The sequence below is a fragment of the Bombyx mandarina genome, chromosome 16, assembly GCF_030267445.1.
Source record: "Bombyx mandarina strain Sakado chromosome 16, ASM3026744v2".
In the NCBI taxonomy this organism is placed as follows: domain Eukaryota; kingdom Metazoa; phylum Arthropoda; class Insecta; order Lepidoptera; family Bombycidae; genus Bombyx; species Bombyx mandarina.
Genome location: NC_143222.1, coordinates 4,257,420 through 4,285,023, shown reverse-complemented (window position 1 = coordinate 4,285,023; position 27,604 = coordinate 4,257,420). Strand labels below are relative to the sequence as shown.

Here is a 27,604-nt window from a genome sequence, read left to right as displayed (position 1 = left end):
CTGCTACAATATTGCGTGTAGGGTCAAGGTGACGCAAGCGGGAAGACAGATCGACGCCGCCGCAGCTGACTCAAATCTCAAATCGTACTCAGTTCGGCTCAAACGCAGATTCGTAAGGACGTGAATATAAGCAACAGGTATGTCGCATAATGTGTTTTCGAATTTGAATTATTTTGTTTTCTCGTTCTTCGTTTTTGATCAATTATAATAGATTTCATAAAAAACGACTGAAGCCAATTGAAAAGTTTTAGTTTATCTGTAACATTGTTTTTTTGGTATTAAATTTTAACATAATGTGTGACGAATAAATGCACGAATATTTTTTCGTGAACATTTTTTATTCGGTAATAGATTTCTTGAAATATTCTTTTATGAAAACGTGGGCTAAGATTAGTGTAAAAACGTGTTTAAAGTTCCATAATCTTTTATTTTTTCAGACAATAAACATTATTACCTACTTAAAACTTTCAACAAATTAATAGAAGTGATCAGTTTAATTTATTTTTTGTTTATTAGTCCTGGCTTAGAATATGTACAGTAATTTTTATCGCGTCTCAAATTTCTAAGTAATTCAGTGTTAACGTCCATAAATCTATCTATCTTTGTCGTCTACGATTTACTTATCCCTACGATTTACATTTTCCGGGTTTTGTGAGGCGTCAACATTATTAAAATTACTTTTATCTTTTAGTCTCACCTTCTGTGATGACTATAAAAATTGTAAAATATTCAAACGTCGCAAATAATAAAAAGAAATAGCAAACGAAGGAAAACGCGAGATCAAGCCCTCGAAAGCTATTTTATGAAATACCAATTATCTATACATATAAATAAAATTGATGTGTCTGTTTGTAATATTCAAATAGCCGCTTTTGACTACATGCATAATATGAATATATATACGGTACATACACCAAAACATTTTTTTTTACAATTTTTGTCTGTCTGTCTGTTTGTTCCGGGTAATCTCTGGAACGGCTGGATCGATTTTGACGGGACTTTCACTGATAGGTAGCTGATGATATAAGGAGTAACTTAGGCTACTTTTTTAGACTAACTTCGCCTCGTGCCGTCACCCGCGGTACGACAATAACCGCGGGTAGCATCGCGGGACTCAGCTATCAATAATAAAATTTAATGCTTCTGAAGCGAAGCGAGGGCGGGTCGCTAATATATAATGTGATAAAAAGAATTGTGTTTACTAGGTTCGCGGATCATTTAACCAATTGATTTAAAACAATATACAGTTTGTCTTCAATCGATATTAACCTATTTTTTTAAAATTCAATAACACAAATTTTATCAAATATACTTGTTAAAAATTTGTATTGAAACTAAATTCGCCTCCAAAACCACAAAAATTGAAGTTATAAACAAAACCTGAAAATTCCACAATCAAATTCTACGCTAACCCAATTAGTCGATCATCAGGCATACACAATCGCTAAAACTGCATATACCATGTTAATTGTTAAATAATCACGTGTGAAACAATTTCTACAGATACTCTGTGGGTGAGTGAAAATACGAGATGAAAGGGAATACTTGTATCGTGTACACAATTATCTACTATTTCATATGTTTATGAGTAAAACTAGCGACCCGCCCTCGCTTCGCTTCGGAAACATTAAAACACACATGAAAAAAAAAAAAAAAAAAAAAAAAAAAAAAGTAGCCTATGTTCATCAGGGACAATGTCGGCTTCTAATGGAAAAAGAATTTTTCAAATCGGTCCAGTAGTTTCGGAGCCTATTCGAAACAAACAAACAAACAAATCTTTCCTCTTTATAATATTAGTATAGAAGTATAGATATGAATCTAATTTCAAGTTTTAAGTGAAATATTATTCAATGGTTTTGCTTAGAAAACTATAGGTGCTTAAAAATAGGAGAAACCTTCTGTATGTATTTTTTACATTGGACAACCATTATATTGACATTTTGACAGTACGTCCGGCTTCAATAGGCAAAGGCATTAACGTTGTAATATTTATGAGCGCTAGAAACCTCCTTTTCATTGTTACTGAATTTAAAAGGGAGCAGTGATAAATAGAAGTAGATCATATGTATATCAACAAGCAAAAAGGTTTAAAATATACTGTCTTGAAATCGAATTAAAAGTTTTTTTTTATGATCGAAGGTTTACGGTGGCCCTGAGGCCTTTCCAGTTTCACCAGGACAGGTGGGGGAATCAAAAGTATTAAGCTTATTAATACTTAATGTGCGTAAACAAATAATACAAAAATAAAAATAGTTCAAAAGAATAGGTACCAGTGTTGTCTTATTTTCTAGGAACTCACTGAGTTTTTCGTTGGGTTTTTCAGTATATGACGATTCCGATGTCGTGGTAAAGTACTACTAAGTACTACTACTCTTGGTAGGGCCAGTGTTACCAAATTTACTTAGTTTGAACCTGTGAGCTCATCTACCAGTTCAAGCATAGTCTACTTAGTCTACCAGAGATTAGGTAGAGAAGGTTTTTTTCTTGCATTGTCAAAAGCTCCTCACTTATATTGACTAATTCTTGTTTTGAAAAAAAAACTAAGAATATCTTATCGGGAACTTGGCTTCAAATGAATTAAGTACCAGTAATACCAACAAATTTCGATAGTTTTTTTTGTTATCTTTTTTTTATTGCTTAAATGGGTGGACGAGCTCACAGCCCACCTGGTGTTAAGTGGTTACTGGAGCCCATAGATATCTACAACGTAAATGCCGCCACATACCTTGAGATATAAGTTCTAAGGTCTCAGTATAGTTACAACGGCTGTCCCACCCTTCAAACCGAAACGCATTACTGCTTCACGGCAGAAATAGGCGGGGCGGTGGTACCTACTCGTGCGGACTCACAAGAGGTCCTACCACCAGTACAAGTACAGTTTTTTTTTACGTTAGCTCTATGTACTTAAATATATTTATTTTGCATTCAGGGCACAATTTCAACCCTTATGATTCGGTTAGTCCCAGGGTTCAGTGTTATCTTGGGGCTTTACATTCGTCTTTGTAAGTACGGTTAAAATTAAATCATGCCCGACAGCCATTTGGGTTGATTTGTCGTAAAAGGAAAGAAAAACCTTAGAGAAATCTGTTATTCAGAAAGCGTTGGTGGTACCCCAGGCGGTTACACTGTAGGAAAAGTGAATATTTTGTGAGGCGTTTCGCTTCCAATTAATTACTGTTTTGGATGTATGTATACAAGAATCATATATCGTCTTCTCGTGTTAAAACTGTATAATCTCAGAAGTTACAAATTTTACAGGAGAGTGTTTTAAAGGTTTAACATGTGATATGTTTAATATTAATCATCTTTGCAACATTTATTTTTTATTTTTTAACAGTTACATTATCTGTCTTTTAAATTAAGATAAAATTATGTATTTTTTTTTTTAAATAGTAGTCAAAACATAGGTAAACTTCTTAAACGTCTTTTGACAGTATTTATGAGAAAAATAGTGGTAATACCAAATGATTCCGCATATTAATTCAATTTCGAATATTTTAGGAAATTGTACACTTTTAATGCGAAAAGACGATATGAAATTTTCATTTGTGTGTGTTTTGTTTGGTCTCTTTTTTTTAAGTTGCACGCAGATTCATTTTTAAATGAATTTTAACTGTAATGTATGTGATTAATTGTAATTTTTTCTCTCTCCCGTCTATTTACAAAATTATATTAATGTTAAGTAATTTCATCTTTTTCGTTTTTATGTTACGCTAATTAAGGTAGATAAAAAAATCTTTCTGTCAGCGAATTGACCACGTAAATCCTTATTTAGGATCTCGAGTTAATTTACAAAAGGTGCAGGCATTGCACATTTCTCTAATCTCCTAAACGATCATTTCTTGTTTCATCTAGACGCTTATGAATCAATACTTTAATATGCGACAATCACAATTTGATTTATCATCGTTGGAAACAATTCTTGTTTATAAATTTAAATGTAGGTAACGACGCAATACGGCAAGTCGGCCTTCCTTGCCCACAAAAGTACAGCCTCAGACTTAAAGATTGGGCACACTACTGTTTCTATACAATCTTTCATTGCTCCAGTAAAGGGAAACAGATGGGACCGTCAGCTTTCTCTCTCTCTCGCTCTCTCTTGCTCTATCTCTCTCTCGCTCTCTCTCTCTCTCTCGCTTTCTCTCACTCTCTCTCGCTCTCTCCACCTGTGTAGGTTTCTTCTTAAGCACTACATTCTTTTCGGTTTCTTTAGGCATAGATAATACCAGGCGCATAGTTACGCGGTAAGCTATCTTAAGAAAACGAGAGTAAATACTTTTTATTTTATTATAAGCATTTAACATAATGCTCAAAGAATCTGAATTTCGAGTTGTTTTGAACAGATAAATCTATTTTTAAATTAAATATTTGTACCGCAGGAAATTCTTTATTTTAACATTAGTCGTCATTGCGATATTATTTCCTTAATATTCCTGAAAATTCTGAATAGGTTAAAAAACGTTGTTTCCAGAGTTCTAATTGCTTGAATTACATAAATCTTAAAACAGCTTCGAATCGGTTTCACATTTCAATATTGTTAACCAAATCTTTAACGTTATATTAGAACACGCTATTAAGCTTGCGATATTAATTTTCTAAATCCGCATTTAAATAGCTTGACTTTTGAACTGAACGCTATTGATAAATAGCATTTAAATATATATTAGTTTGATGTAGGTTAATGTTTTAGTGCGCGATAAAATAACTGTGTCTCTTGGTCTTGATTGGACTTCATAATCGTTTCGCGAATTCGATTTTTATTAAATTTATTAGTGTTGCAAAACCAAATAATTGGCTATGCTATGAAATGTTAACTTTTTTTATTGTGTAGATGTGTGGACGAGCAGCCCATCTGGTGTTAAGTGGTTACTGGAGCCCATAAACATCTATATATGAGATATAGGTTCTAAGGTCTATAGTATAGTTACAACGGCTGTCCCACCCTTCAAACCGAAACGCATTACAGCTTCACGGCAGAAATAGGCAGGGTGATGGTTAACCGTGGCGGACTGACAAGAGGTCCTACCACCAGTACTGACATATTTTATCTACATATCTGTTGAATACTTTTTTTGGTATTGGTAGGCAAGTAATTCATACTAGTACTGTCCATCACATTCAACTCAAAATCATACTACACTCAACTACTACAGTCTTTACACATATTGAAATAACGTTCAAATTTCAATACTTTGTCTTTCAATTGGAATTTATTATTGTTTCATGAAAGAAACGGGTTGAAATCGGCTTTTGCTTTAACTTTATATTCATTTTTTTTTAAATAACACTGCATAAGACTAAATGTTAACAAAAAATATTTTAATAAAAATCTATTTTCGAAACTTTTTTTCACCTTTCGCCTCAAATCTAGATTCAATATAGTATATAAATCGTATACGAGTCACTCAGATATCAAGCTGTACGTGTTTTTGCATCATTTGAATTTAACCTTCATTAAGTTGAATATTATAATATGGGAAGTTCCGCGTTGGTTTATGCTGTGAGCGATTAGCGTTTTATAGAACGAATTGTTAAATAAAATGTTTTTTTTATTTTTAAAGTATTAATCTTTTTCTTCTAGTGCCATCTTCGTTAAGGCAATTTGAACCTTATGTACAACAATTCTAAGCAACGAAGGGATGTTTTTGCTAAATCATTGTTGTAACATTTTCGCCTTTGCATTCTTTATTTCTTTATCCGTTGTCCTTAGATTATTAACTATATAAGCTATATTCAGGATTATCATTTCATCATTATCAGTTTCTTAATTTGTAAATTTAATTATAGATAAAATTTGTTTGGGGATAGGTACCTTGGTAAGTGTCTACCTTGCCATACACAAAAATAAACAGAAGCTAAACAATCCTTAAGGTAAGAGGCATTGGCTTATATAGTTTATAAACAATGTCAACCACTTTCAAACCGGTTGTCTTAAGATCAATAACCATTAGTAATGCATTCCGTTTGGAAGGATGTGCCAGCCGTTATGACACAAAGCACGAAGTGGATTGTAGACTTAACAAAGCCATTTCTGTAACAAACAAAAAAAAAACATTGATCTTTTGTTGGCAATTTTTTAGATCAGTTTTTTTTTTTTTTGTTTTGTTAGGTGAATTGTCTCTCAGGTGTTAACTGGTAATCGAAGTCCATAGATATCAACAACATAAATGCCACCACATTTTTTTTTCTTGTTGTCACTCGTCACCCGCCTTGACACATGGGTTCTAGTCTCAATTGTACAGTACAAGTTGTAAAGGGTGATGCTAATGAGGGTGAGGATCAATTAGATATCACTGATAAGCGCTTTAATCTTCATACATAATAATAAAAAAAATTCACTACCAGCCTATGATCGAGCTTCATTATCTCTAAGTGAAACGAATAAGCTGATGATAATAAAAACAAATAAAACAATAAAACATCTCCGAAAAATTCCTACGCAACAATTCATGAGATAATCCAGCAGATTGAATTAATCTTTGCCGGTCAACATGGATTATGGGAATCCCGATAAAACGTGTTTGTAAAGGCGTTGATTATGAAAATCTTCTTTGTCTTGTGTCATATTAATTACTACACGTGTTCTCTGCTAGGTACTGACGGGTAAGTGCCGTCATCTCACCTATTTCTGTTCTGAAGCACACCGCTTTGAATTTACGTCTTTACTTAACATCAGAAGAGCCGTGGGATTATGTATCTTTATTTGGTGCGTAGGTATACGGGCTCACGGACCATTTGGTGTTTAGTGGTGACCGAAGCTAAAATAAATGTGACCACCTAGTAACATGAGATCAAAATCTTAATTTAATGGCCATCTCTCCCTTTATATCGGAACACATCACAGCACAAGTAGACACTTACCTAGGTACTTAGCTTGCAATACTTTGAAACCAGTATAATGGGCAGGTTTTTGCCAAAGACTTTAACACTAAGCATACCATAACGGATTAAATTCACTTATCGTTATTATACTTTTTTTGTTTTGTTTTGTTTATTTTAAGTAATACCTAATTGTCGACCTACCGGCTATGGTAGAAATAGGTACCAGTAAGCGTTGGTATGATTATGATTATCATAAATGGGTTTCAATGGCCAACGGTATTGGATATACAGCATTTTTGTATGGAACGTTTTACGAAATCTGTTCAACAGCTTCCAAGGTTAGCAGAGCGTTGACACGACACACGATTGTAGGCTTTGTTCTCCTACCTAAATGCCTACCAACTTAACTAAGAACGGATCAAACTAAGATTGATTGGCGTAATACCCGCAATGTGATTTAATAGATGTAAATTTGTCAATGACCTTTGTAGTTTTTTTTATTTCATTAATTTGTAAACACAGCATTTTCTTTGGTTTATTTTAATTTACCGTATGTATTTGGGGTCTACAAGACTAGCGATTTTGAATTTGAAATTGATATTCTATTCTATCTTCTATAGTTTTAATTTGATATCGACGGGGTTGCATCCGCCAACTTCCTATGATTTAGATCACGATATTTAAACTTCCTTAAACAAGAGTGTTTGTACCTATCATTGTAAATAAATGTTTTGCGTTTGTGTTAAGGTCTCTTTACTGCTCTATATGGGTAGATGAGCTCAGAGCCTAACCGGATTTTTTTGCCACGCTTTTTTTATTGACAGCGGCTAATCTGCATTTTCAACCGGACCATATTTATAAGTACGAAATTTTAAATTTTTGCGTAGGTATTTAATATTTTCCTTCGTCGTGCAAGCATTGCATGGACATGTCATTGTGTTAACTACGTATTTTTAAGTAAAAATTTGTACTTGGATTGAACACTGGATTTGAACTCTGGCGCAGTGGCGTCGCTTGTTACGACCACACCGGGTATCTTATTCTTTGAGCCATGACGACTTCAAGGTGTTGATTGCTTACAGAAGCAGCCTTCCTACCTTGAGAACTACCTACCTTTTAGGCAGCGGATTGGCTCTGCCCCTGGCATTGCTGACGTCCATGAGCGACGGTGACCACTTACCATCAGGTGGGCCGTATGCTCGTCTGCCTACAATGGCAATAAAAAAAAAGACATGGGATCGAAGTTATATTTGAATTGTTGAGTTGAACAACTTTTTTTTTTTATTGCTTAGATAGGTGGACCAGCTTACAGCCCACCTGGTGTTGAATGGTTACTGGAGCCCATAGACATCCACAACGTAAATGCGCCACCCACCTTGAGATATAAGTTCTAAAGTCTCAAGTATAGTTACAAAGGCTGCCCCACCCTTTAAACCGAAACGCGTTACTGCTTCACGGTAGAAATACGCAGGGCGGTGGTACCCACCCGCGCGGACTCACAAGAGGTCCTACCACCAGTAAAAACTGACACTGACACTTTACAACTGAGACACTCACACTCTTAAAATCGAATGTTGTTTCACTGGCGTAGATTATCTCATTTGTGCTTAGTAATTAACCAAAAAAAATTTAGCAGACTACTGATAAAAACATCGCTTGTACTAGTATTTCGATTACAATAAACTAATGCTGCAATGTATAAATGTAGAATACATTAAGAAGCGTAATGCTTCGTGATCTGAAACAATAAAATAAAAAAAACAATTTTTGCTACATCCGTATCACATAGCTATTTTGGTTCACTAATTTGACCTTATGATATTACAAAACCATACGGATCGAATCCCACGAACCGCGTAATGTCAAGGGAACTCCGTGATAGAGTACGCTATTTAACATTATTGTCTGGCTGACTTAAAGGTGTCTTATTGAAAATGTCTTCGAGTCTTTCTTTAATGACTGAACCTGAATGATTTATGAATCAGCCTAGATGTAGAATAAAAGTTAAATTAAGAATGAATACATTTTGCTACTGTTCTAAAAAAAAATTGTCGTTGGTTTTACTGTTGCGAATCAACTAAGCCTTTAAAGAGAGGGGATACTGCAATACAAATAAAAGCATTTGTTTGAGTACCGTCATGTTCTAGTAGCAGTCCTTGAATAATACTACTATCTACGTACAATCCAGCCGACGTCTTCAGCTCTAAAACTAGGAGCGGGCTTAGGGACCCCGGTAACCGTACTCGTCGATCTCGACAAAGAGGTCAACGTGCAACCTAACCATACATCAGCCCGCTGAGTTTCTCGCTGGATCTTCACAGCGGGTCGCGATTCCGATCCGGTAGTAGATTCATTCGCGAAGCAATCGCTCTTGAGTTGTTAGGTCTCCTTCGGAGGCGCTCGGGCATTTGTTAGCAAATCCCAACCCTCTTGGCTGAGCCTTTGCTCGCCCACCTGTCCTGGTGAAACTGGAAAGACCTCCGGGCCACCAGTAATTTTTCAATCATAAAAAAAAACAATCCAGCCTTGTAAGGTTGTAATATACCGCGGTAGACCGACCAGAAAACAGCTTATTAAAAATGTGATTTTATCAAATACTAGCTGACCCGGCAGACTTCTTAGAGCCACAATCGATAAATAAAAGACCTAAACTTTTGTATAAAACAAACTTAAAACAAACAAAAGGATTCCTCCGACGGGGGAACATCAAAGAAAAAACAAATTTGTTATTTTTATTTAATTCCGAGCATTTTCATATTTATCTACCTTTTAAACCTTCTCTGGACTTCCTTTTTTTTTTTTTTTTTTTCCTACCTATGCTGATAGCCTTGAGAGGCTATTTCAGCTTCACCCTAACGTGTGTAGGTGAGCTCACGGGGCTCAAACCGGAGAGTTGCTAACACTGACCCTAGCAAGAGCAGTGCTTCGCAGAATCTACCACCGGATCGGAAACGCGACCCACTGAGAAGATCCGGCGAGAAACTCAGTGGGCTGTGTCTAGGGGTTAATTCGCTCGTCGAGCCCTTCGTCGCAAGCGACGGGTTCGACGAGGACGGTGACCGACCGGTGCTTGTGGTGCCTAAAAGCACCGTTAATGGATCGGGAGGATCCGTAATGACGTGCTTTGGGCGACGTCGACTGTTTACCATTCGGTCTACAGGATCGGGTATGTAGTTTCCAGCGGCCACGACAAGAGGGTTCTCATGTCGTGCCGCCTTCTCGAAATGGCGCAATGATGCCGACTGTAGATACTTACTGACAGAGTCGAGCTCCAGGTCATCGTGGAGATCCACGTTCCTCAGGAACCATGGTGCTCCGACGGCTATCCTGCAGAATCGGGATTGAATAACCTGAAGGGGCTTCAAGTTGGTGCGGGCTGCGTGAGCGAACACTACGCTTGCATACGTCATAACGGGGCGTATGCAAGTTTTGTAGAGAGTTACCTTATTACGGAGGGACAGTTTGCTTCGCTTGCAAAGCATAGGGTAGAGACGTCCTAATATGAAGGCGGCACGGTCGCGTACCGTTTTAATATGGGGACGGAATGTCATCCCTCTGTCGAGGGTGACGCCTAGGTATTTTACCTGCGAGGTCCACGGTATGGGCTGGCCAAAGAGAGTGACGGGGCTAACGGCGGAGGTGTTTGCGCGCCTATTAGGGAGTGGGATGCTCGAAGTGGTATTCGGAGGGCGACCCCTTTTGAAGAGCACCGCTGTGCTTTTCGTGGGGTTGATGTCGATGCGCCACTTCCGGAACCACTGTCCCATGGTGGCTATTGCGATCTGGAGTCGCCGATGCAGCAACGACATCTTCCTACACGAGTAGTAGATAGCCGTGTCATCGGCGAAGAGCGCTAGATGGGTCTCCGGAGACCGGGGTATATCATTGATATACAAACTAAATAATAACGGGGAGAGCGCGGAGCCTTGCGGGACTCCGGCAGTCAGATGACGGGGGCGGGAGCGAGTTCCCTCAACTCGATATCGAAACAAACGGTTCGACAAGAAGTCTCGTATGATGAGCACGAGTCTGTCTGGCACTCCCATGTTGTACAGTTTGTAGATCAAACCGTTGTGCCAGACTTTGTCGAACGCCTTCGCGATATCGAAGAAGAGGGCGCCGGTCGGGATTGGTTTACGCCTATTTAGCCCTATTAAGATGTGCTCCGTGAGGCGGTGCACTTGTTGTACGCACGAGTGCTTAGCGCGGAATCCAAACTGCTCGTCTATTAGAATTTTATTCGCGGTAACGAAGTCCCAGAGGCGATTCCGAAGGAGCCGTTCGTAAATTTTGCCTATCGTCGGGAGGAGACTAATCGGACGGTAACTAGCGGTTTCGTTTTTCGGTTTGCCCGGCTTATGTATACCGATAACGTCTGCTTCTTTCCACACCGCGGGAAAGATGCAGTGCGTCATAGCGGCATTTAAAATGGTAGCCAACATTGCTATCAGTTGGACTGGTAAGAGTTTAAGCGCGCGGTTACGGATGCCGTCGGAGCCGGGTGCCTTCTTAGGTTGGAGGTTGTGGATCGCTTCTCTAACTTCGTCAGTGGTAATGGGGGGTAACGCGTCCGAGGGCGGTAGGGATGCTCTGCGCTCGACCTCCCTGTCGACTAACTCGGTGTGTTCGGGGTCCGCGTATTGAGTGCTGGTGGTGCACTGCTCTTGCAGTGCATCGGCCAGCAGCTCAGCCTTGTCATCGTCATCGAAAGCCGGTGGTTGGCCTGAAGGGCGTACGAGGGGAGGCATAGTAGCGGTAGTTTCGGATTTGAGAGTCCTAGCTAGTCGCCAGTATGCTTGGTGGGAGGGCGCGAGTTGTTCTAAATAACTATGCCAATTTTCGTTACGGGCGTCGCTTAGGCGGGAGTGGACTTCGCGTTGTAGACGACGCATCCGAATCCGGTTTGAATGCGTGGGAAGACGATCGTAGGCCCGGATTGCCGCGTTCCTAACTCTTAAGAGGTTCCTAAGTTCGGGGGACAGTCTGATGCGGTGGAAGCTATCCTCCACATCAACTTCTTTAGAAGATCTAATGATCGCGGAAGAGTTATGATCGGTAATGATGTTTATGGATTCGACGGTGTCCTCGGGGGATAGATTCGAATCCGGGCCGTAAGGGAGGATTGGCGGAGCGGCTTCGGCTAAGCACGTGCCCAGCTTATTCCAATCCACCATGGTCCTCGTAACAGTGACTGGGTTGTGAGGGCGACCGAGCTGCATAACGACAGGTCGGTGGTCTGAGTCGAGCTCTGACAGTGCTTCGATGGAATGCAAGCGCAGAGTTACGTTCCTAAGCAATGCCAGGTCTATAGTGCTCGAACGGAGCGCGATGTTATACGGATAACATGTTGGAGTTGGGGGGCCGACTACTTCGAAGGTGAGGTCGTCTATAAACGCGTCGAGACGCCTACCGTTGACGTTAGTACGATGGCAGTTCCACCTAGTCTGGTGGCAATTTAAATCGCCTGCCAGGATGACAGAGTCTCCCATGCCGAACAGTGACTCGATGTCACTGCTCAGGAGGGTCTTGTCCGGGGGGAGATAAACGGATGCGATGACGATCGGCTGGTGTCCCGTCAGCGAGATACGGCACACTGACGCCTCGATATGTGAGAGCGACGGAGTATCGAGAGGGACAACGTGCAGGGCCCGCCTATAGTAAATGGCAGTCCCGCCTTTGGAGGCGGTGAGTCTGTCATTCCTAACCATGACGTAATTCGCGACTTTTGGGTCACGACGCGAGGGCTTCAGGCAGGTCTCCTGCACTAAAAGAATATCTATTAGGTTGTCGCGAAGGAATTCGTATATTTGATCGCGTTGCCGCGCGAGTCCGTTAGCATTGTAGAATGCCAACTTAAGGGAATAAAGTTTTTCTCTACCGTTTCGCGCCATTGATAACCGGTAAAGATTTAAAGCGTACGGGATACGGACTCATAGACGTCCATGTGATCGAAAGCGGCCGCAAGCCGCTGTTCGGGGGTTACCGACCTACGGATAGCATCTGCGAACGATCGCAGACGGTCAAAGTTTACCGCGGTGACGAAGTCGCGCACGAGCGCGAAGTCGTTGACGGCTGAGGGTTGCGGGGGGCGGTACGCGGGCGCGGGGCGTGGTGCGAGCAGGGGCTGAGGCGCGGGACGTGTCGCAGGCGGGGGCTGGGGTACGTTTTGTGTTCCCTCCTTCGTATACGGCAGCGGTTTTTTCCACGCCGAGACGGTGGGAACCGCAGCCGGTACGAAGGCTGGTTTCGGCACTGAAGTCTTTGGGTCGACGGTTCGGGGGGCTGGGTGGTTCGGGCGTTTACGCGGAGCCCTAGGACATCCGCGGTAGTTTGCCGGGTGCCCTTGCTTAAGGCATAGGACACAGCTTGGGGGTTCCGTCGCGGTTTCCCTAACACGCGAACATTCTGTGGTTGCGTGATCGCCGAGGCATTTCACGCAGCGGGGGCGCGCGTGGCAATTACGCGCTGAGTGGCCATAGAGCTGGCACCTGTGGCACTGCCCGGGAGTACCTCGTTTATGGGGGGCTTCGACGGTGATCCCGGAGAGGCCGCATATCGTTTTGAGACATGAGATTCTTTTCTTTGCCTCCGGGGTTGATTCTAGCGCGACGAGAATCATATTGTACGGCTGTCTGCCGCGTCCGCTGTGCATCCGGTGCACACTAACTATTGGGAGGGACTGACCGATCAGATCCTCCTTTACGTAGTCTATGTCGAGTTCCTTGGGGACTCCGCGTATCACTACGCGGAGTTCGCGGTCCTCCTGAAGAGCATAGGTGTGATAGCCTATGTTCTCCTTTCGGAGGTAAGCAGAGAGGGCCCTATGGTCGCCCGGCGTTGCGACCTTAATCTGAATCCCATGCGCGACGTTACGCGCATGGGTATAATTAATTTTGTTGGCCTGAAGGGCCTGGGATACGCGATTCCACGCTGACTTCTCCTGGAGTATCAGCGGGGGCGGGACAACTGTTTTAGGCGCGGGCGCGGTTTTTGGGCGCGGCGGTGGGGTTACGCGGCGGGCGGAGTCCGACTCCGGCGTCACGACTACCTGCGGTCGGGAGGCGGTCGCGGACTTGGTTTGCTTCGTCATGGAGCTCCGGGACTCCACGACCCGAGTACGCTTTTTACCGCGCGTTACAGTTTGGAACCCATCCGAGGTTCCGGGTTGAGGGCTAGTCGCGGACTCGAAGTCCATCTCCGATTCGGTATCGGAGCCTGAACTAGACGCTATTGAGGTCGCGACGGCCGAAACTGACGAGATTGACGCGGGCGCGGGGGTAGCGGGGGCGGGGGCGTTAGACGCTACGGCGGCGGCGTGCGTACGTGCGCTTGAACACGGACCGGCGGCGGGGCACGCGAGGCATGCCTGCGAGGCATGTTTGGCGACGGCGGCGAGAGATGCGGGGGGAGAATATTTACCAAATGAGGCCCTATAGGCTTCGAATTCGGGCGCGATTGACGGATATTTTTCCCGAATGAAGTCGATGAAAATTTTTTCGTCCATCTTCACGTGATTTTCGCCCGGGGGGGGCGGCCCCGGGACTTTTGTTCAACTCGCCGAAAGGCGAGTCCCCTGGTTTGGGAGAACCCCCCTGTGCTGTAAAGACAGCAAGGAGCAGGGGGGGGGGGGAGTGCCTATGCCGTGAAAACGGCAGTCAGCGGGGGTAAGAGAGGGTTTGGGAAGATCGCTAGCCTGTGAGAGTGCCACAGAAAGCCTGATCGTAGCGATCCTTTTTGCCTTGAAAAAGACAGTTGGTATGGGGTATTCACGGTCACTACACTGTCGCGCACAACTATGAGTTCCGAGACGTAGATCACAAGCGAGCAACGGATCGGAAAGCACGTCCGCACACGACCGAGTCGTGAGCGAGAATGAGTGGACTTCCACAAATCATTCAAGACCATTAGCCAAATCGGTCCAGCCGTTCTCGAGTTTTAGCGAGACTAACGAACAGCAATTCATTTTTATATATATATAGATAAAGATAATGATTATTATAACAAACTTTGTGTTACTTGCTTTACTTAAACTCTGACTGACTCAGTGGTGCAGTACTTAGCGTCCCTGACCGTTGCACCGACGGTCGTGGGCATCGATTCCCACATCAAGCAAACATTCGTATGATCAACAGGTCTTTTTGCTTTTGCCTGGGTGCCTATTATCTGTATATGTATATATTTAAAAATATGAGTATGTATGTCAGCCTCTGATTCCTATAGTACAGAGAAACCTAATCTCGGATCGTATGATCGTGCGTGTTTTGTTTCCGGTTTTTTTATTATTCCGTACTAATATATAAATCTACAGTGGTTTTTACGGATATTCCGTTATAACTACTGAACCATGCATCCGATTGACTTGAAACTTGGTATGCATGTAGAAATTACATGTAGGTACTTAATAGATAGGCTATTATTTATATGAGTGTTGGACTCCCCACATCAGTTGCGGGGACGTTAATGATGAGAATCTTTATAGGGGGTGAGAAATAATAACGTTAATTTTAAATGCCCAGCGAAGCGGACGGCTACAGCTAGTATTTATTATGACTCTTAAGACTCTAGAGTTTGTCTGTTCATTTCATGTTTCACATGAATTATTTATCCCTTGTGGTCTGTAGATATAGCTTGCCGTCTATTACGGAGTCTAGAATGCCACCTTAAGTCCCTGGAGGTCCGACTCAAGTCGTATAATTAACAGCGTTTCAAAATCAACAAGAGATCTTCTTGTGTTTACTTTTCATTTACAGGCGCTGTTTGCCGTTCGGTGCCCGTTACGAATACGATTTTCTGCAGATCCCCTTTGTCATCGTAAAACTAAATTACGTGTCTATCCGATTTTTTTTTTTTAGATGTGTGGACGAACTCACAGCCCACCTGGTGTTAAGTGGTTACTGAAGCCCATAGACATCAACAACGTAAATGCGCCACCCACCTTGAGATATAAGTTCTAAGGTCTCAGTATAGTTACAACAGCTGCCCCACCCTTCAAACCGAAACGCATTACTGCTTCACGGCAGAAATAGGCCGGGCGGTGGTACCTACCCGCGCGGACTCACAAGAGGTTCTACCACCAGTCATACGAGAAATCATTATGACAATTCAAAGCATCTGCACTTTCTAAAATCAGTGAAATGAACGCGGTATTTTAATAACTCAAGATTTACGGAATATCTTTTTTATTTTATTTATAACTAGCTTTTGTCCGCGACTCCGTCCGCGTAGAATAGTTACTTTGGCATAACGCTAAATTTTATCCCCCACTACATTTATGTAGAAAGTGAAAATATTTTGAATTATAGGATGTTAAAGAGTTATTTAAACCCCTATTTTAAAACATTATTTATTGGTGCTCCACTTGTATTGGTTTTACCGTGATGTTATATAGCCTTATAGTCTTCCTCAATAAACGGGCTATCTAAAACTGAAAGAATTTTTCAAATTGGACCAGTAGTTCTTGAGATTAGCACGTTAATACAAACAAGCTCTTCAGCTTTATAACATTAGTATAGATATTCTTAAAGTATTTTAGAATTACGGAACTGAAGAAAAATTAGAATTACATTACGAAAACGAGGTCTATGAATCTCCATTTTATGGCCTAAAGCCTATCCCACCGTTTAAACTGGGAGGCGAGGCTGCAAGTGAAATAGGCAGGGTGATGGTAGCCTTTCTTTTTCCACCAACAAATATTTCAAAAACAATATTGCCATCGAACAAAAGAAGATAAAAGATAATGTCTTTTTCCATTTCTTACTCGACTTAAATTGGCCTTTATCATCTGAGCGTAAATTAAAACCGCAAATATATTGACAAAGTAACAAAGCAATTTACTTCTTAATGCATCAGGAGTTCATTGAACCGATTTGTTTCACATCATGTCTTCAATTGTTTGTTTTTGCCGTTATCTGAACAACGGGATGTATAAACCGTAATCTGTTGTTTTAGTCACATAAACACGTGCCAGGAAATAGCTTTTATTTTCATGTAAATTTTCATTTTAAGCTATGTCTTTGCGAGAAAATCACTCGCACAAATTTCTAAAATATGATGCTCAACCAATTAAGGATAAAGGATTTTAGAAAATATATTTATAATATTAGCGAATATTATAAATTCTTGAAGCAATGTCTTCTTTCAAACGGTAGCGTTGCGATGCCAATGTCTTAGGATGACGGTGACTAATTTACATCGAGTAAATCGTATGATGCTCTGCTATCGAATAAAAAAATAATTTATACAAGTTAAAACCATAATACAACAGCTACAAAATGTATCATATTGATATGACATTGAGCTGACAGTACTCAACAAATTTTCTAATAAGATACGTACTCAACAAATTTTCTAATGAGATACGTACTCAACAAATTTTCTAATGAGATACGTACTCAACAATTTTTCTAATGAGATACGTACTCAACAAGTTTTCTAATGAGATACGTACTCAACCAATTTTCTAATGAGATACGTACTCAACAATTTTTCTAATGAGATACGTACTCAACAAATTTTCTAATGAGATACGTACTCAACAATTTTTCTAATGAGATACGTACTCAACAAACTTTCGCGATGGAATACCACGGTGACGGAATAACATCGTGTAATAAAAATCAAACCCGCAAAATTATAATTTGCGTAATTACTGGTGGTAGGACCTCTTGTGAGTCCGCACGGGTAGGTATCACCGCCTCGCCTATTTCTGCCGTGAAGCAGTAATGCGTTTCGGTTTGAAGGGGGGGGGGCACCCATTGTAACTATACTTGAGACCTGAGAACTTATATCTCAAGGTGGGTGGCGCATTTACGTTGTAGATGTCTATGGGCTCCAGTAACCACTTAACACCAGGTGCGCTGTGAGCTCGTTCACCAATCTCATCATCATAATCGGTTGCTCTTGGCAGAGCAGTCGTGATCATGTGGAATTCTGGCTACGTCCACCAATCTAAGCAAAAAAAATTAATTAAGCCATTGATCGATTTTTTACTTGCGTAAAAAGACACCGCCTGTCTTCCAATTTTCAATTGCTTTGAAGCAGTGGTCTAACTACTTTACTACCTACCTTTACTACCTACAAGTTAAAGTGTATTTGCTTTATTGCCAAAATAGTCGGAATTACGACAACAATTCGTGCGTACTCAGAATACAAGTCTTGGATAATTATTACGAATACCAAAATCACCGACAGATAACAGTCATAGTAGAAAGGTGCGTTTTCAGTAAATGCACTACAGTTGATAATAAACGGTCATCCCATGGATATGACAATGTGGACAGAGAATACGTTTCAATAAATTAACAAAACGCAACCAGCCTTTACATGAACTCAGAGTTATAGTATTCTTTATTTTATAAATTCAGACGTGATCAACACAGCATTCAGACTAAGACCCGACATTGAATTTGTAATTTGGTTTTACAAAAGATTCAATTCAATTTGATTTGGAACACGACTTCGTGTTCGGCGTGACGTGTCCGCCCATTAAAATGATCCAATCGCATTAAGTATTCAATTATTTAAATAGAATATAATTCGTCTCGATCCCTTTGTTACTTCAGAGTTGCAACAGCGAAGTTTTTGAAGTCGTCGTGGCCTAAAGGCTAAGACGTCCGGTGCATTCGTTGTTGCGATGCACAGGTGTTCGAATCCCGCAGGCGGGTACCAATTTTTCTAATGAAATACGTACATAACAAATGTTCTGGTGGTAGGACCTCTTGTGAGTCACGATCCTTAGTTAATCGATTGAGGAAGTGGAGCGACAGCAAAAAACATTTCGTTAAACAAATGAATCACATTTTATTTTCAGGATGTCTCCGGCAGCGTCGTTTGCTGAACGATGGGCCCGCGATAACCTGTCCAGAGAAGCCACAGTAAGCGAGCTCCAAGTATTACGCCTCTTCCCGATTACTTGTGACGGAGATGAAGCAGAAGCAAGCAAGAGAGCCAGGAGATACTACAAGGCTAGAGGACCAGGCGGAATGACAGAGCTTTGGCATAAGCGACGTCCTGATGACGAGGATATTCTGTCTAGCTGTCAGGATGCGTAAGTAATATCTTAAAGACTGGTTGTCGATAGCCTATATAATTATTATATAATTATTATTACTGGTGGTAGGATCTCTTGTGAGTCCGCGCGTGTAGGTACCACCACCCTGCCTATTCCTGCCGTGAAGCAGTAATGCGTTTCGGTTTGAAGGGTGGGGCAGCCGTTGTAACTATACTTGAGACCTTAGAACTTATGTCTCAAGGTGGGTGGCGGCATTTACGTTGTAGATGTCTATGGGCTCCGGTAACCACTTAACACGAGGTGGACTGTGAGCTCGTACAACCATCAACGCAATAAAATAAAAAAAATATAACCTTTTGTTTTGTCTAGCCTTTATAGCATAACGTAAATTCTGTCATTCACCCCAGGATATGAGATCGAAACAGTGGTAGGGCATATCATAAGCCAGAACTGGTAACCGTCATCCTGCCTTTCTCTACTGCCAAACAGATACTTTCCAATTTGAAGGGACAAACGTGATGCATTTCGATCTCATGTTTAAAGGTGGGCCTGAGCATTCTTCATAGCTATCGATGGAAAGAATGCCTTGCATTGCATTGCGGAAAAGCGTCAATCGAATTGTTTGAAAACACCAAGTGACTTCCAATCAGTTTACTGTATTGATTTATGTCTCTTCTGAATTACAGATACATAATCCCGTTACGCGCAAGAAGCGTGGGTGGTCGTCGCATGACGCTGGTCAGGCTACCGGCCCCAACGGCATTGGACAGACCACTTTCGGCAAAAGCCCTACTGTCGCGATGGCTTATGATTTTAGACATCAGGTACGGAATCCACTTTTCTCGTAAACATGACCAAACAACACCACATAAGTACTATGCTAAAATCAGTTGCGAATCTTCGAATAGAAGATTCAAGTCCCAACTCTACTAAAATATTCGCTATCCTCCTCCTACTTTTCGAGCCGGATTACTTTAAAATATACATATCGGATCAAAAAATTGTTTATATGCAATAAGTGAATATAAACGATGAACAATTAATATAATCCTTATGTAAAACAAATACGGACTTGTAAACCTGAAATTCTACTGTTCGTAATAGATGAAAGAGTAACAGCTAACCAAGTATTTTCTGTTTATATTAAATAGGATTTATTCTAAAAGATTATGCTCGATATACCCGATTACCGGAGCCCATAGACGTCTACAACGTAAATGCCGCCACCCATCTCGAAACATGAGTTGTAAGATCTCAGTTTTGTACAACCGCTGCTCTACCCTTCAAACCGAAACGCATTACTGCTTCACGGCAGAACGGTGGAACCTACCCGCGCGGACTCACAAGACGCTCTACTACCAGTAATTATGGAAATTATAATTTTGCGGGTTTGAATTTTATTACACGATGTTATTCCATCACCGTGGAAGTCAAAGGCAATATGAGCACAGTTAAACAATAAAAAAACCAAAATCTCCTATGTGCACTTTTTGAGATTTTTACTTTTTGACCTTTTCGTATAGTTCACAGCCCTATCTACCGTATAAAAAAAAACTGTTATGTGTCTATAGCTTTAATATTATTTATCTATAGCTTTCATTTGATGTAGTTCTTAAAAATTCACCTTCATATAAAATTTTATACGAAAATGTTTTTACTCGTTAATTCAAAATAGAGCTTTTGCACATAGCAGGTTTTGGTTTGACAGCGACGATACACGACGATACTTGAAAACTCTTTTATGGTACAGCCTCGTACTTACATTTACATAACAGACTTACCTAATATATAGCTTAGACATAGAAGCTGAAGGCTAGCCAGCGTACAAAGTAAGTAAATAAAGTTGGCAAAAGATTATTAATTTAAGCCTTTAAGCCTTAAAAGGTTTCGATGGTATTTTTCAGGCTCCGAGAAGATCCGACTCCCGGTGAAGAAGTAGTTTTCATAGACGTGAGCGACCTTCAACCTTCGCACATTAAAAACCATTTCAGAGGAACGTACTGGAAGGACTTCGTCTGGTGCATGAAGGTACGTACGGTAAACATTAAATTTTACGATTGTTTTTAAGAGAACAATAAAATATTTATTGCCCGCCATTCTTCAGGTTGTTAAGAAACTTTAATGTTCGCCAGAAGGATAACCGCTTCGGAATTTTATTTTGCGACTTCCTTTAGAGTTTTACTATTTAGCTTCACACAACGCAATTGCTAATTGTTTTATGGTGAATGTTTTGTTACCATAAAATAAGGCTGATGTTCACATTTCAATAGTTATCAATTTAGATAGGTGGCATATGAGTCGTCTATTATCAAAGGTGGCAATCTGTGCATTTGGACCAAAAATTTTTATTGATATGTCAATACAGATTGATTTGAATATAATCGTCTCCTTCAAAGAATACGGTTCAAAACCTGCATTAAATAAAGGTTAATACTTAACCTGTTATTTATCTAAGATGTCGTTCCGAAGAGTTTTGTGACTGCTAATGGAATCCTCCTCCTCCTCCTTCAGTCGATCGCTCATTGCTGAGCATCGTGATGCGCCCGCCTGTGACCTTTTTTTGTAATTTGTAGCCACTTATGTCGGTCTGTGGCACAGTGAAGTGCGTGGCTCAGTCTCATGTCCAGACACTCAGACACTTGGTCACTCCATCTTTTTCGGCTACGACCTCTGGATCGTCTTCCATCCACTTTACCCGTCACTACGAGTCTCTCCAGGTTGTCAGAGGGTTTTCTTGCTATATGACCAAAGTATTGGAGCACTCTATATAGACATTTGGTGGATAGCCTCTGGTCAACTTTTAGCTCGTTGAGGATGGAAGCGTTCGTCCGGAAAGCCGTCCAAGGGATGCGCAACATGCGCCGCCAGCACCACATCTCAAACGCGTCTATGCGTCGCCTGTCAGACTCTTTCAAGATCCAGGTCTCAGCCCCATACAAAAAGATTAAGAAAACGAGCGTCTCAACAATTTGCACTTTCGTTTTCTTGAGTATGTTTCGATCTCTCCATATTTTGTTTAGCTGGCTCATAGCGGATTTGGCCATTCCGATGCGTCGCCTTATTTCGGTTTCCGATCCACCTCTATTGGAAATAATCGAGCCGAGGTACACGAAAGTCTTGACGATGTCGTATTGGCCAAGAATATTATTCTCGTTAAGGGTGCCGTATTTATCCACGATCATGATCTTTGTTTTGGACTGGTTGATCTTTAGTCCCATTTCCTCGCTAACTATAACCAGACGTCGCAGCAGCTCCTCCATTTCCTCTTCTGATGACGCCACTAATGTGGTATCATCAGCGTATCGTAAGTTCGAGATCTTTACGCCCCCAACTGTGACGCCACCATCCCACTCCTCTAGGGTTTTGCGCATTATGTATTCGCCATAGATGTTAAAAAGTATGGGCGAGACGATGCAACCCTGGCGCACTCCTTTCTCAAATCGGAACTCTCTTGATTGTTCTGGGCCGATCCGTACCGATCCCCGTCCCGACAGGTACAGGGCTCTCATCAGCTGAATCAGATGCATGGGAACGCCCATGTCCTTAAGCACGTACCATAAATGCTTCCAACCAACGCAGTCAAAGGCTTTTTGGTAGTCGACGAAGCATAGAACGGCCGGGATGTTATACTCATAGCACTTTTCTATGATAAGCCTTACGTTGAGTATCTGTTCGCGAGTACCCTTTCCCTTAACAAATCCTGCTTGTTCTTGTGGAATTTGCCAGTCTAGGAAGTGTCTAAGCCTTGAGTTAATGACATGCAGCAGTACTTTGCTAGTGTGTGATATCAGGGCAATCGTTCTATAGTTGTCACACCTCCTGGTAGTGCCTTTTTTGTGTAATGGCAGTATCGCAGAGTGAGTCCAATCCTTCGGCCATTCACAGCTTCGCCATATTGAGTTGCATAAGTCTACAAGTTTCGCAACTCCCTTCTCTCCGAGACCCTTCAAAACTTCGGCGGTAATATTATCGATGCCGACTGCCTTATTTGGTTTCAATTTTCCAATAGCGGCAGTTACTTCTGTGTATAGAATATCCGGCTCCAGCTCCATGTTGTGTATATTGCATCCTTCCAGAGGATCAGAACCATCCATAACGTGCTCAAGATGATACAAATCAGCGCAATATTCACTCCATCTCTCTGCAACTTTATCGATCTCCGTGATGATTTCCCCATCTCTATTCTCAATTGCCCACGACTGAGCGTTAAACTGTCGTGTTAATAGTCTTACTTTTTTAAAAAGATCCGCTGTTTGATATTTTTGCGCGTGTTGTTGTACTTCTGCACAAATACTCGTGAAGAAGCAGTTTTTGTCCTTCCTACAAAGTCTTTGGATGTCTTTGCACAAACTTCTGTACGTTGCCTTTTCGGCGGGTGTTGTAAGACCATTTGCTCTGAGTTTCCTTCTTTCATCAATGATGGTCCAAGTATCCTCACTGATCCAGCCTCTCTTTTTACCTTGTGGTTTCCGTCGCTGTTTGATACATTCAACAGCTTCGCTGATATGTCTTTTAAAGATCAGCCACTGCTGTTCAGTTGTGTGCTCCGCTACGTCTAATGGAATACAAAGTCAATAATTCGTTTTTCTGATTTACCAATCATTGTCCAAAAGTCAGATTGCCGGCTTTGATAATAGTCGACTCATATAATGTAGCTTATAAGTATCAGTCAAAGAAACAACATAGGTACACATGGTAACCCTACCGTGTAGCTTATTATATTATTTTAGTCGTCGTGGCCTAAAGGATAAGACACCCGGTGCATTCGTAGTAAGCGATGCGGTTGTGCCGGTGTTTGGATCCCGCAAGCAGTTATAATTTTTTCTAGTACTCTCGATTCGATCTGATCATTTACCCCAGTTCCGTTCGTCAGAATTTCTGCTAATCCACATAGTTAATAAATAAGTACACATGTACTAATAAATCTTCGCTACTTTCTCAGATACACTGTGATGCTACACAGTTAATGACAAATTCGATTCTTGCTTCACCGCGATTTTCAATTTGAATGTTACTGTACTGGTAGCAGGACCTCTTGTGAGTCCGCGCGGGTGGGTACCATCACCCTGCCTATTTCTGCCGTGAAACAGTAATGCGTTTCGGTTTGAAGGGTGGGGCAGCCGTTGTAATTATACTGAGACCTTAGAGCTTATATCTCAAGGTGGGTGGCGCATTTACGTTGTAAATGTCTACGGGCTCCAGTAATCACTTAACACCAGGTGGTCTGTGAGCTCGTCCACCCATCTAACCAAGAAAAAAAATAAAAAAAAATGTTTTCTTTTCAGTCTGCTTACCCGCTTCGATTCGCAGAAGTTCACGTAATTAACACGCAACGACTCAAGACGGTCTCCTTGTTGCTGCTTCATATTGGCCTGTATCCGTGGAGGCGTAAAGTCGTGACTATCCACACGAATACAGAAGAAATAAATCAAGCCATGGGCATCGATTATTTCCCTACAGACGGATTGCCTTACGAGTACGGCGGGAAAGCTGGCTCTATAAAAGATCTGAACGGTAATTTCACTGTTCTACTGTTGTATTTTTTTTGTTATTGCTTAGATGGTTGGACGAGCTTACAGCTCATCTGGTTAAGTGGTTACTAGAGCCTATAGACATCTACAACGTAAATGCGCCACCCACCTCGAGATATGATCTAAGGTCTCAGTATAGTTATAACGGCTGTCCCATCCTTCAAACCGAAACGCATTACTGCTTCACGGCAGAAATAGGCAGGATGGTGTTACCTACCCGCGCGGACTACCACCTGTATTTATTGCTCATATCTAATTTAGTTATTGTCTCAAGACTAGATAGTAGTTATTTGGTGGAACTTACAGCACTTAAGAATCTAATGTAAACTACAATTAATCAGTACTCAAAATAGTAGTTTTCGCTGCGTCTTTTGAAATAGTTTTTTTTTTGTTGAGCCACTATTTCGTGCTATTGTGCCAAGAGTCATTATATAAAGTATATATTAATTTTCACTCAACTGAATATCAATTAAAAATCATAAACAATAGACAATAATTTAACCAAATCAATCAAATACAAGAGTAAAATAACCATATCTACAAAACCAACAAAAAAAAAACGAAAAACATATTTTTATATCTATACTTATATTATTATTTTTTATCTATACTAATCTATACTTAATATTATAAAGAGGAAAGATTTGTTTGTTTGTTTGTTTCGAATAGGCTCCGAAACTATTGGACCGATTTGAAAAATTCTTTTTCCATTAGAAGCCGACATTGTCCCTGATGAACATAGGCTACTTTTTTAAATTGTTTTTAATTTTTTTTTTTTTTTTGGTTTCATGTGTGTTTTAATGTTTCCGAAGCGAAGCGAGGGCGGGTCGCTATATATTATAAAGACGTAGAGTTTGTTTGTTTGAACGCAATAATCTCAGGAACTACTGGTCCCATTTGAAAAATTCCTTTCAGTGTTAGATAACTCATTTATTGAGGAAGGCTATAGGCTAGGTAACATCACGCCGAGACCAATACAACCAACAGACCAAACTCGGGGTTTTTTCTTTCTACGTAAATGAAGTCGCAGGTAAAATTTTTCGTTACACCAAACTAACTATTCCACGCGGACGAAGTCGCGGGCAAACGCTAGTTACTATATATTTCCGTAGCATGAAAGCATTTTTAAACCTGACAATATTTACAGTTGAAATTACAGTTGTGGATAAATAATTAAAAACAACTTACAGATCAATGGACAAAAAAGTTGCTAACCAATTCGAAATGGCTGGAAACGGAAGAAAGAAAATTTTACGATACCGAATTGAGGCCAGAACTACGGACGCGCCGCCAACGTAGCGCCATGAGAACGTTGAGGAGTAACATCGGTTCATACGACATGATCACCAGAACCCACTCCTGCAGGTCGTTGAACCAGCGCGACGATTTAGACGAAGGACTTCACGGGGCGTACAGAACGCTAAAAGCAAAAACGGACAGGCCAGGGAAGAGTAAATCGTGATTAGTTTGTAAATTGTATTAAATATTGTTCGCTTTTATACGATAAGATTTATAAAATAAAGATGATTTAATTCTAAAATTGATTTAACAGTGTTACTTTGAAATTGACATGTATAAAGAACTTTTCATCGTTATTAGCTCGTATCCCGGCACTGAGGGATAAGATTGATTCATAGTGCGTAAGGCTGAATGGTCCGCCTTCTGCATTCCTACCTGACAGTCGATAGAGAGTGCCTTACACTGGACTTGCTCCAGCCCATTGAGTTTCTCGCCGGATATTCTCGGTGGGTCGCGTTTCCGATCCGGTGGTAGATTCGGCGAAGCACTACTCTTGTTAGGGCCAGTGTTAACAACATTTCCATTTTGAGCCACGAGAGCTCATCTACCCGCTAGGGTAACGCTGATACAGCCTCTCAAGGATATCAGCATCATCATCATCATCATCATTTCAGCCTATCGCCGTCCACTGCTGAACATAGGCCTCTCCAATAGATTTCTAGTGCGACTGGTCCATTGCCACCTGCATCCAACGAGACCCAGCGCTTTTTACTAGGTCGTCGGTCCATCTAGTAGGTGGCCGTCCCACACTGCGCTTGCCAGTACGTGGTCGCCACTCCAGGATCTTTCTGCCCCATCGACCGTCCTCTCTTCGTGCTATGTGGCCGGCCCATTGCCACTTCAGTTCACTAATAATATCAGCATAGGTAGGAAAAAAAGGACTTGCCGGTACACGATCCTCTCTATTTTGGTTATGTAGCTTAGGTGACCGATGCGATATTTGAGCAGCTTGCTTGATGCATCTTCATGACTATACGAGTCACCCAAATACTTCGACTTAAGCCCGTTCGACTCGCTGAGCGATTTAAAACGAACAGATTAGCTTATAGTGACGGTCTGTGTTTTGCACCCGCTTCGGTAATACGATCGACTATACAGAAATGTTAATTGGGTTTGACAGCTTTGGGAAAGACATGTTTGAAAATGATTTACTGAAGAAATTGAGTTTTAACTAAAATTTAATGGCAGCCGATCGTTCCGAAGGTTCTTCACACCCACCACTCGATCGTTACTTTGACCGCTGTAGTCAGTCCGTGGTGGTGATAGGCTAGGCTTAGATAGAAATACTAATATAAATTTGAATTATAAATTAAAATAATCAGTTTACTGCTTTAAAATTTATAGATTTTTTTCCCTACCTAAACTTTGGTAGCCTAAATAGCTGTTCCAACTACGCACAGCTTGGTAGGTGAGCTCACGTGGCTCAACTTAGGACTTGCTAACACGAACCCTACCAAGAGCAGTGCATCGCAGAATCTACCACCGGATCGGAATTGCGACAAACTGAATCCGACAAGAAATTCTGTTGTATCTATCTATGAGACTTTATTAAAAAGTGGCCGACAAATTTTAGACATAATATGAAATTGCAATGAAATATAATACTTTTTAATACCATACCGGAATGTATTAATAACTATGCAATAATGATAATTTATAATATGAACGAATATAAAAGCCTTAATAAACAAAGACAGTTTGAATATGACGTTAATTTATTATCTTCTTCTATATTTTGTTTCAAATCAATTACATATTTCGCTTTATCAATGTCGTCTCAACTTCGAAGTTTTTTATAAGTTTCAAGTTAATTAAAATAAGAAGTTAAAACGTAATACTCATTATCTTACGTTTCTAGACGTAGTGTTTTATTTTTTTAAATGTTCATTTTTTATTTTATTAAGTACCTACGTAATAAAAATTCTAATAAATTTATGAATAA

The 27,604-nt window shown here is 40.9% G+C and overlaps 1 protein-coding gene across 1 annotated transcript; it reads left to right on the top strand.

The window, feature by feature from the left end:
• Positions 1-27,604, top strand: LOC114252851 (alpha-tocopherol transfer protein). Its single transcript, XM_028187523.2, has 6 exons — positions 1-137; positions 18,632-18,868; positions 19,519-19,656; positions 20,737-20,860; positions 24,118-24,346; positions 25,554-27,604. The coding sequence occupies exons 2-6, from the start codon at positions 18,633-18,635 to the stop codon at positions 25,823-25,825; spliced, it is 999 nt and encodes a 332-aa protein (XP_028043324.1). The 5' UTR covers positions 1-137; position 18,632; the 3' UTR covers positions 25,826-27,604.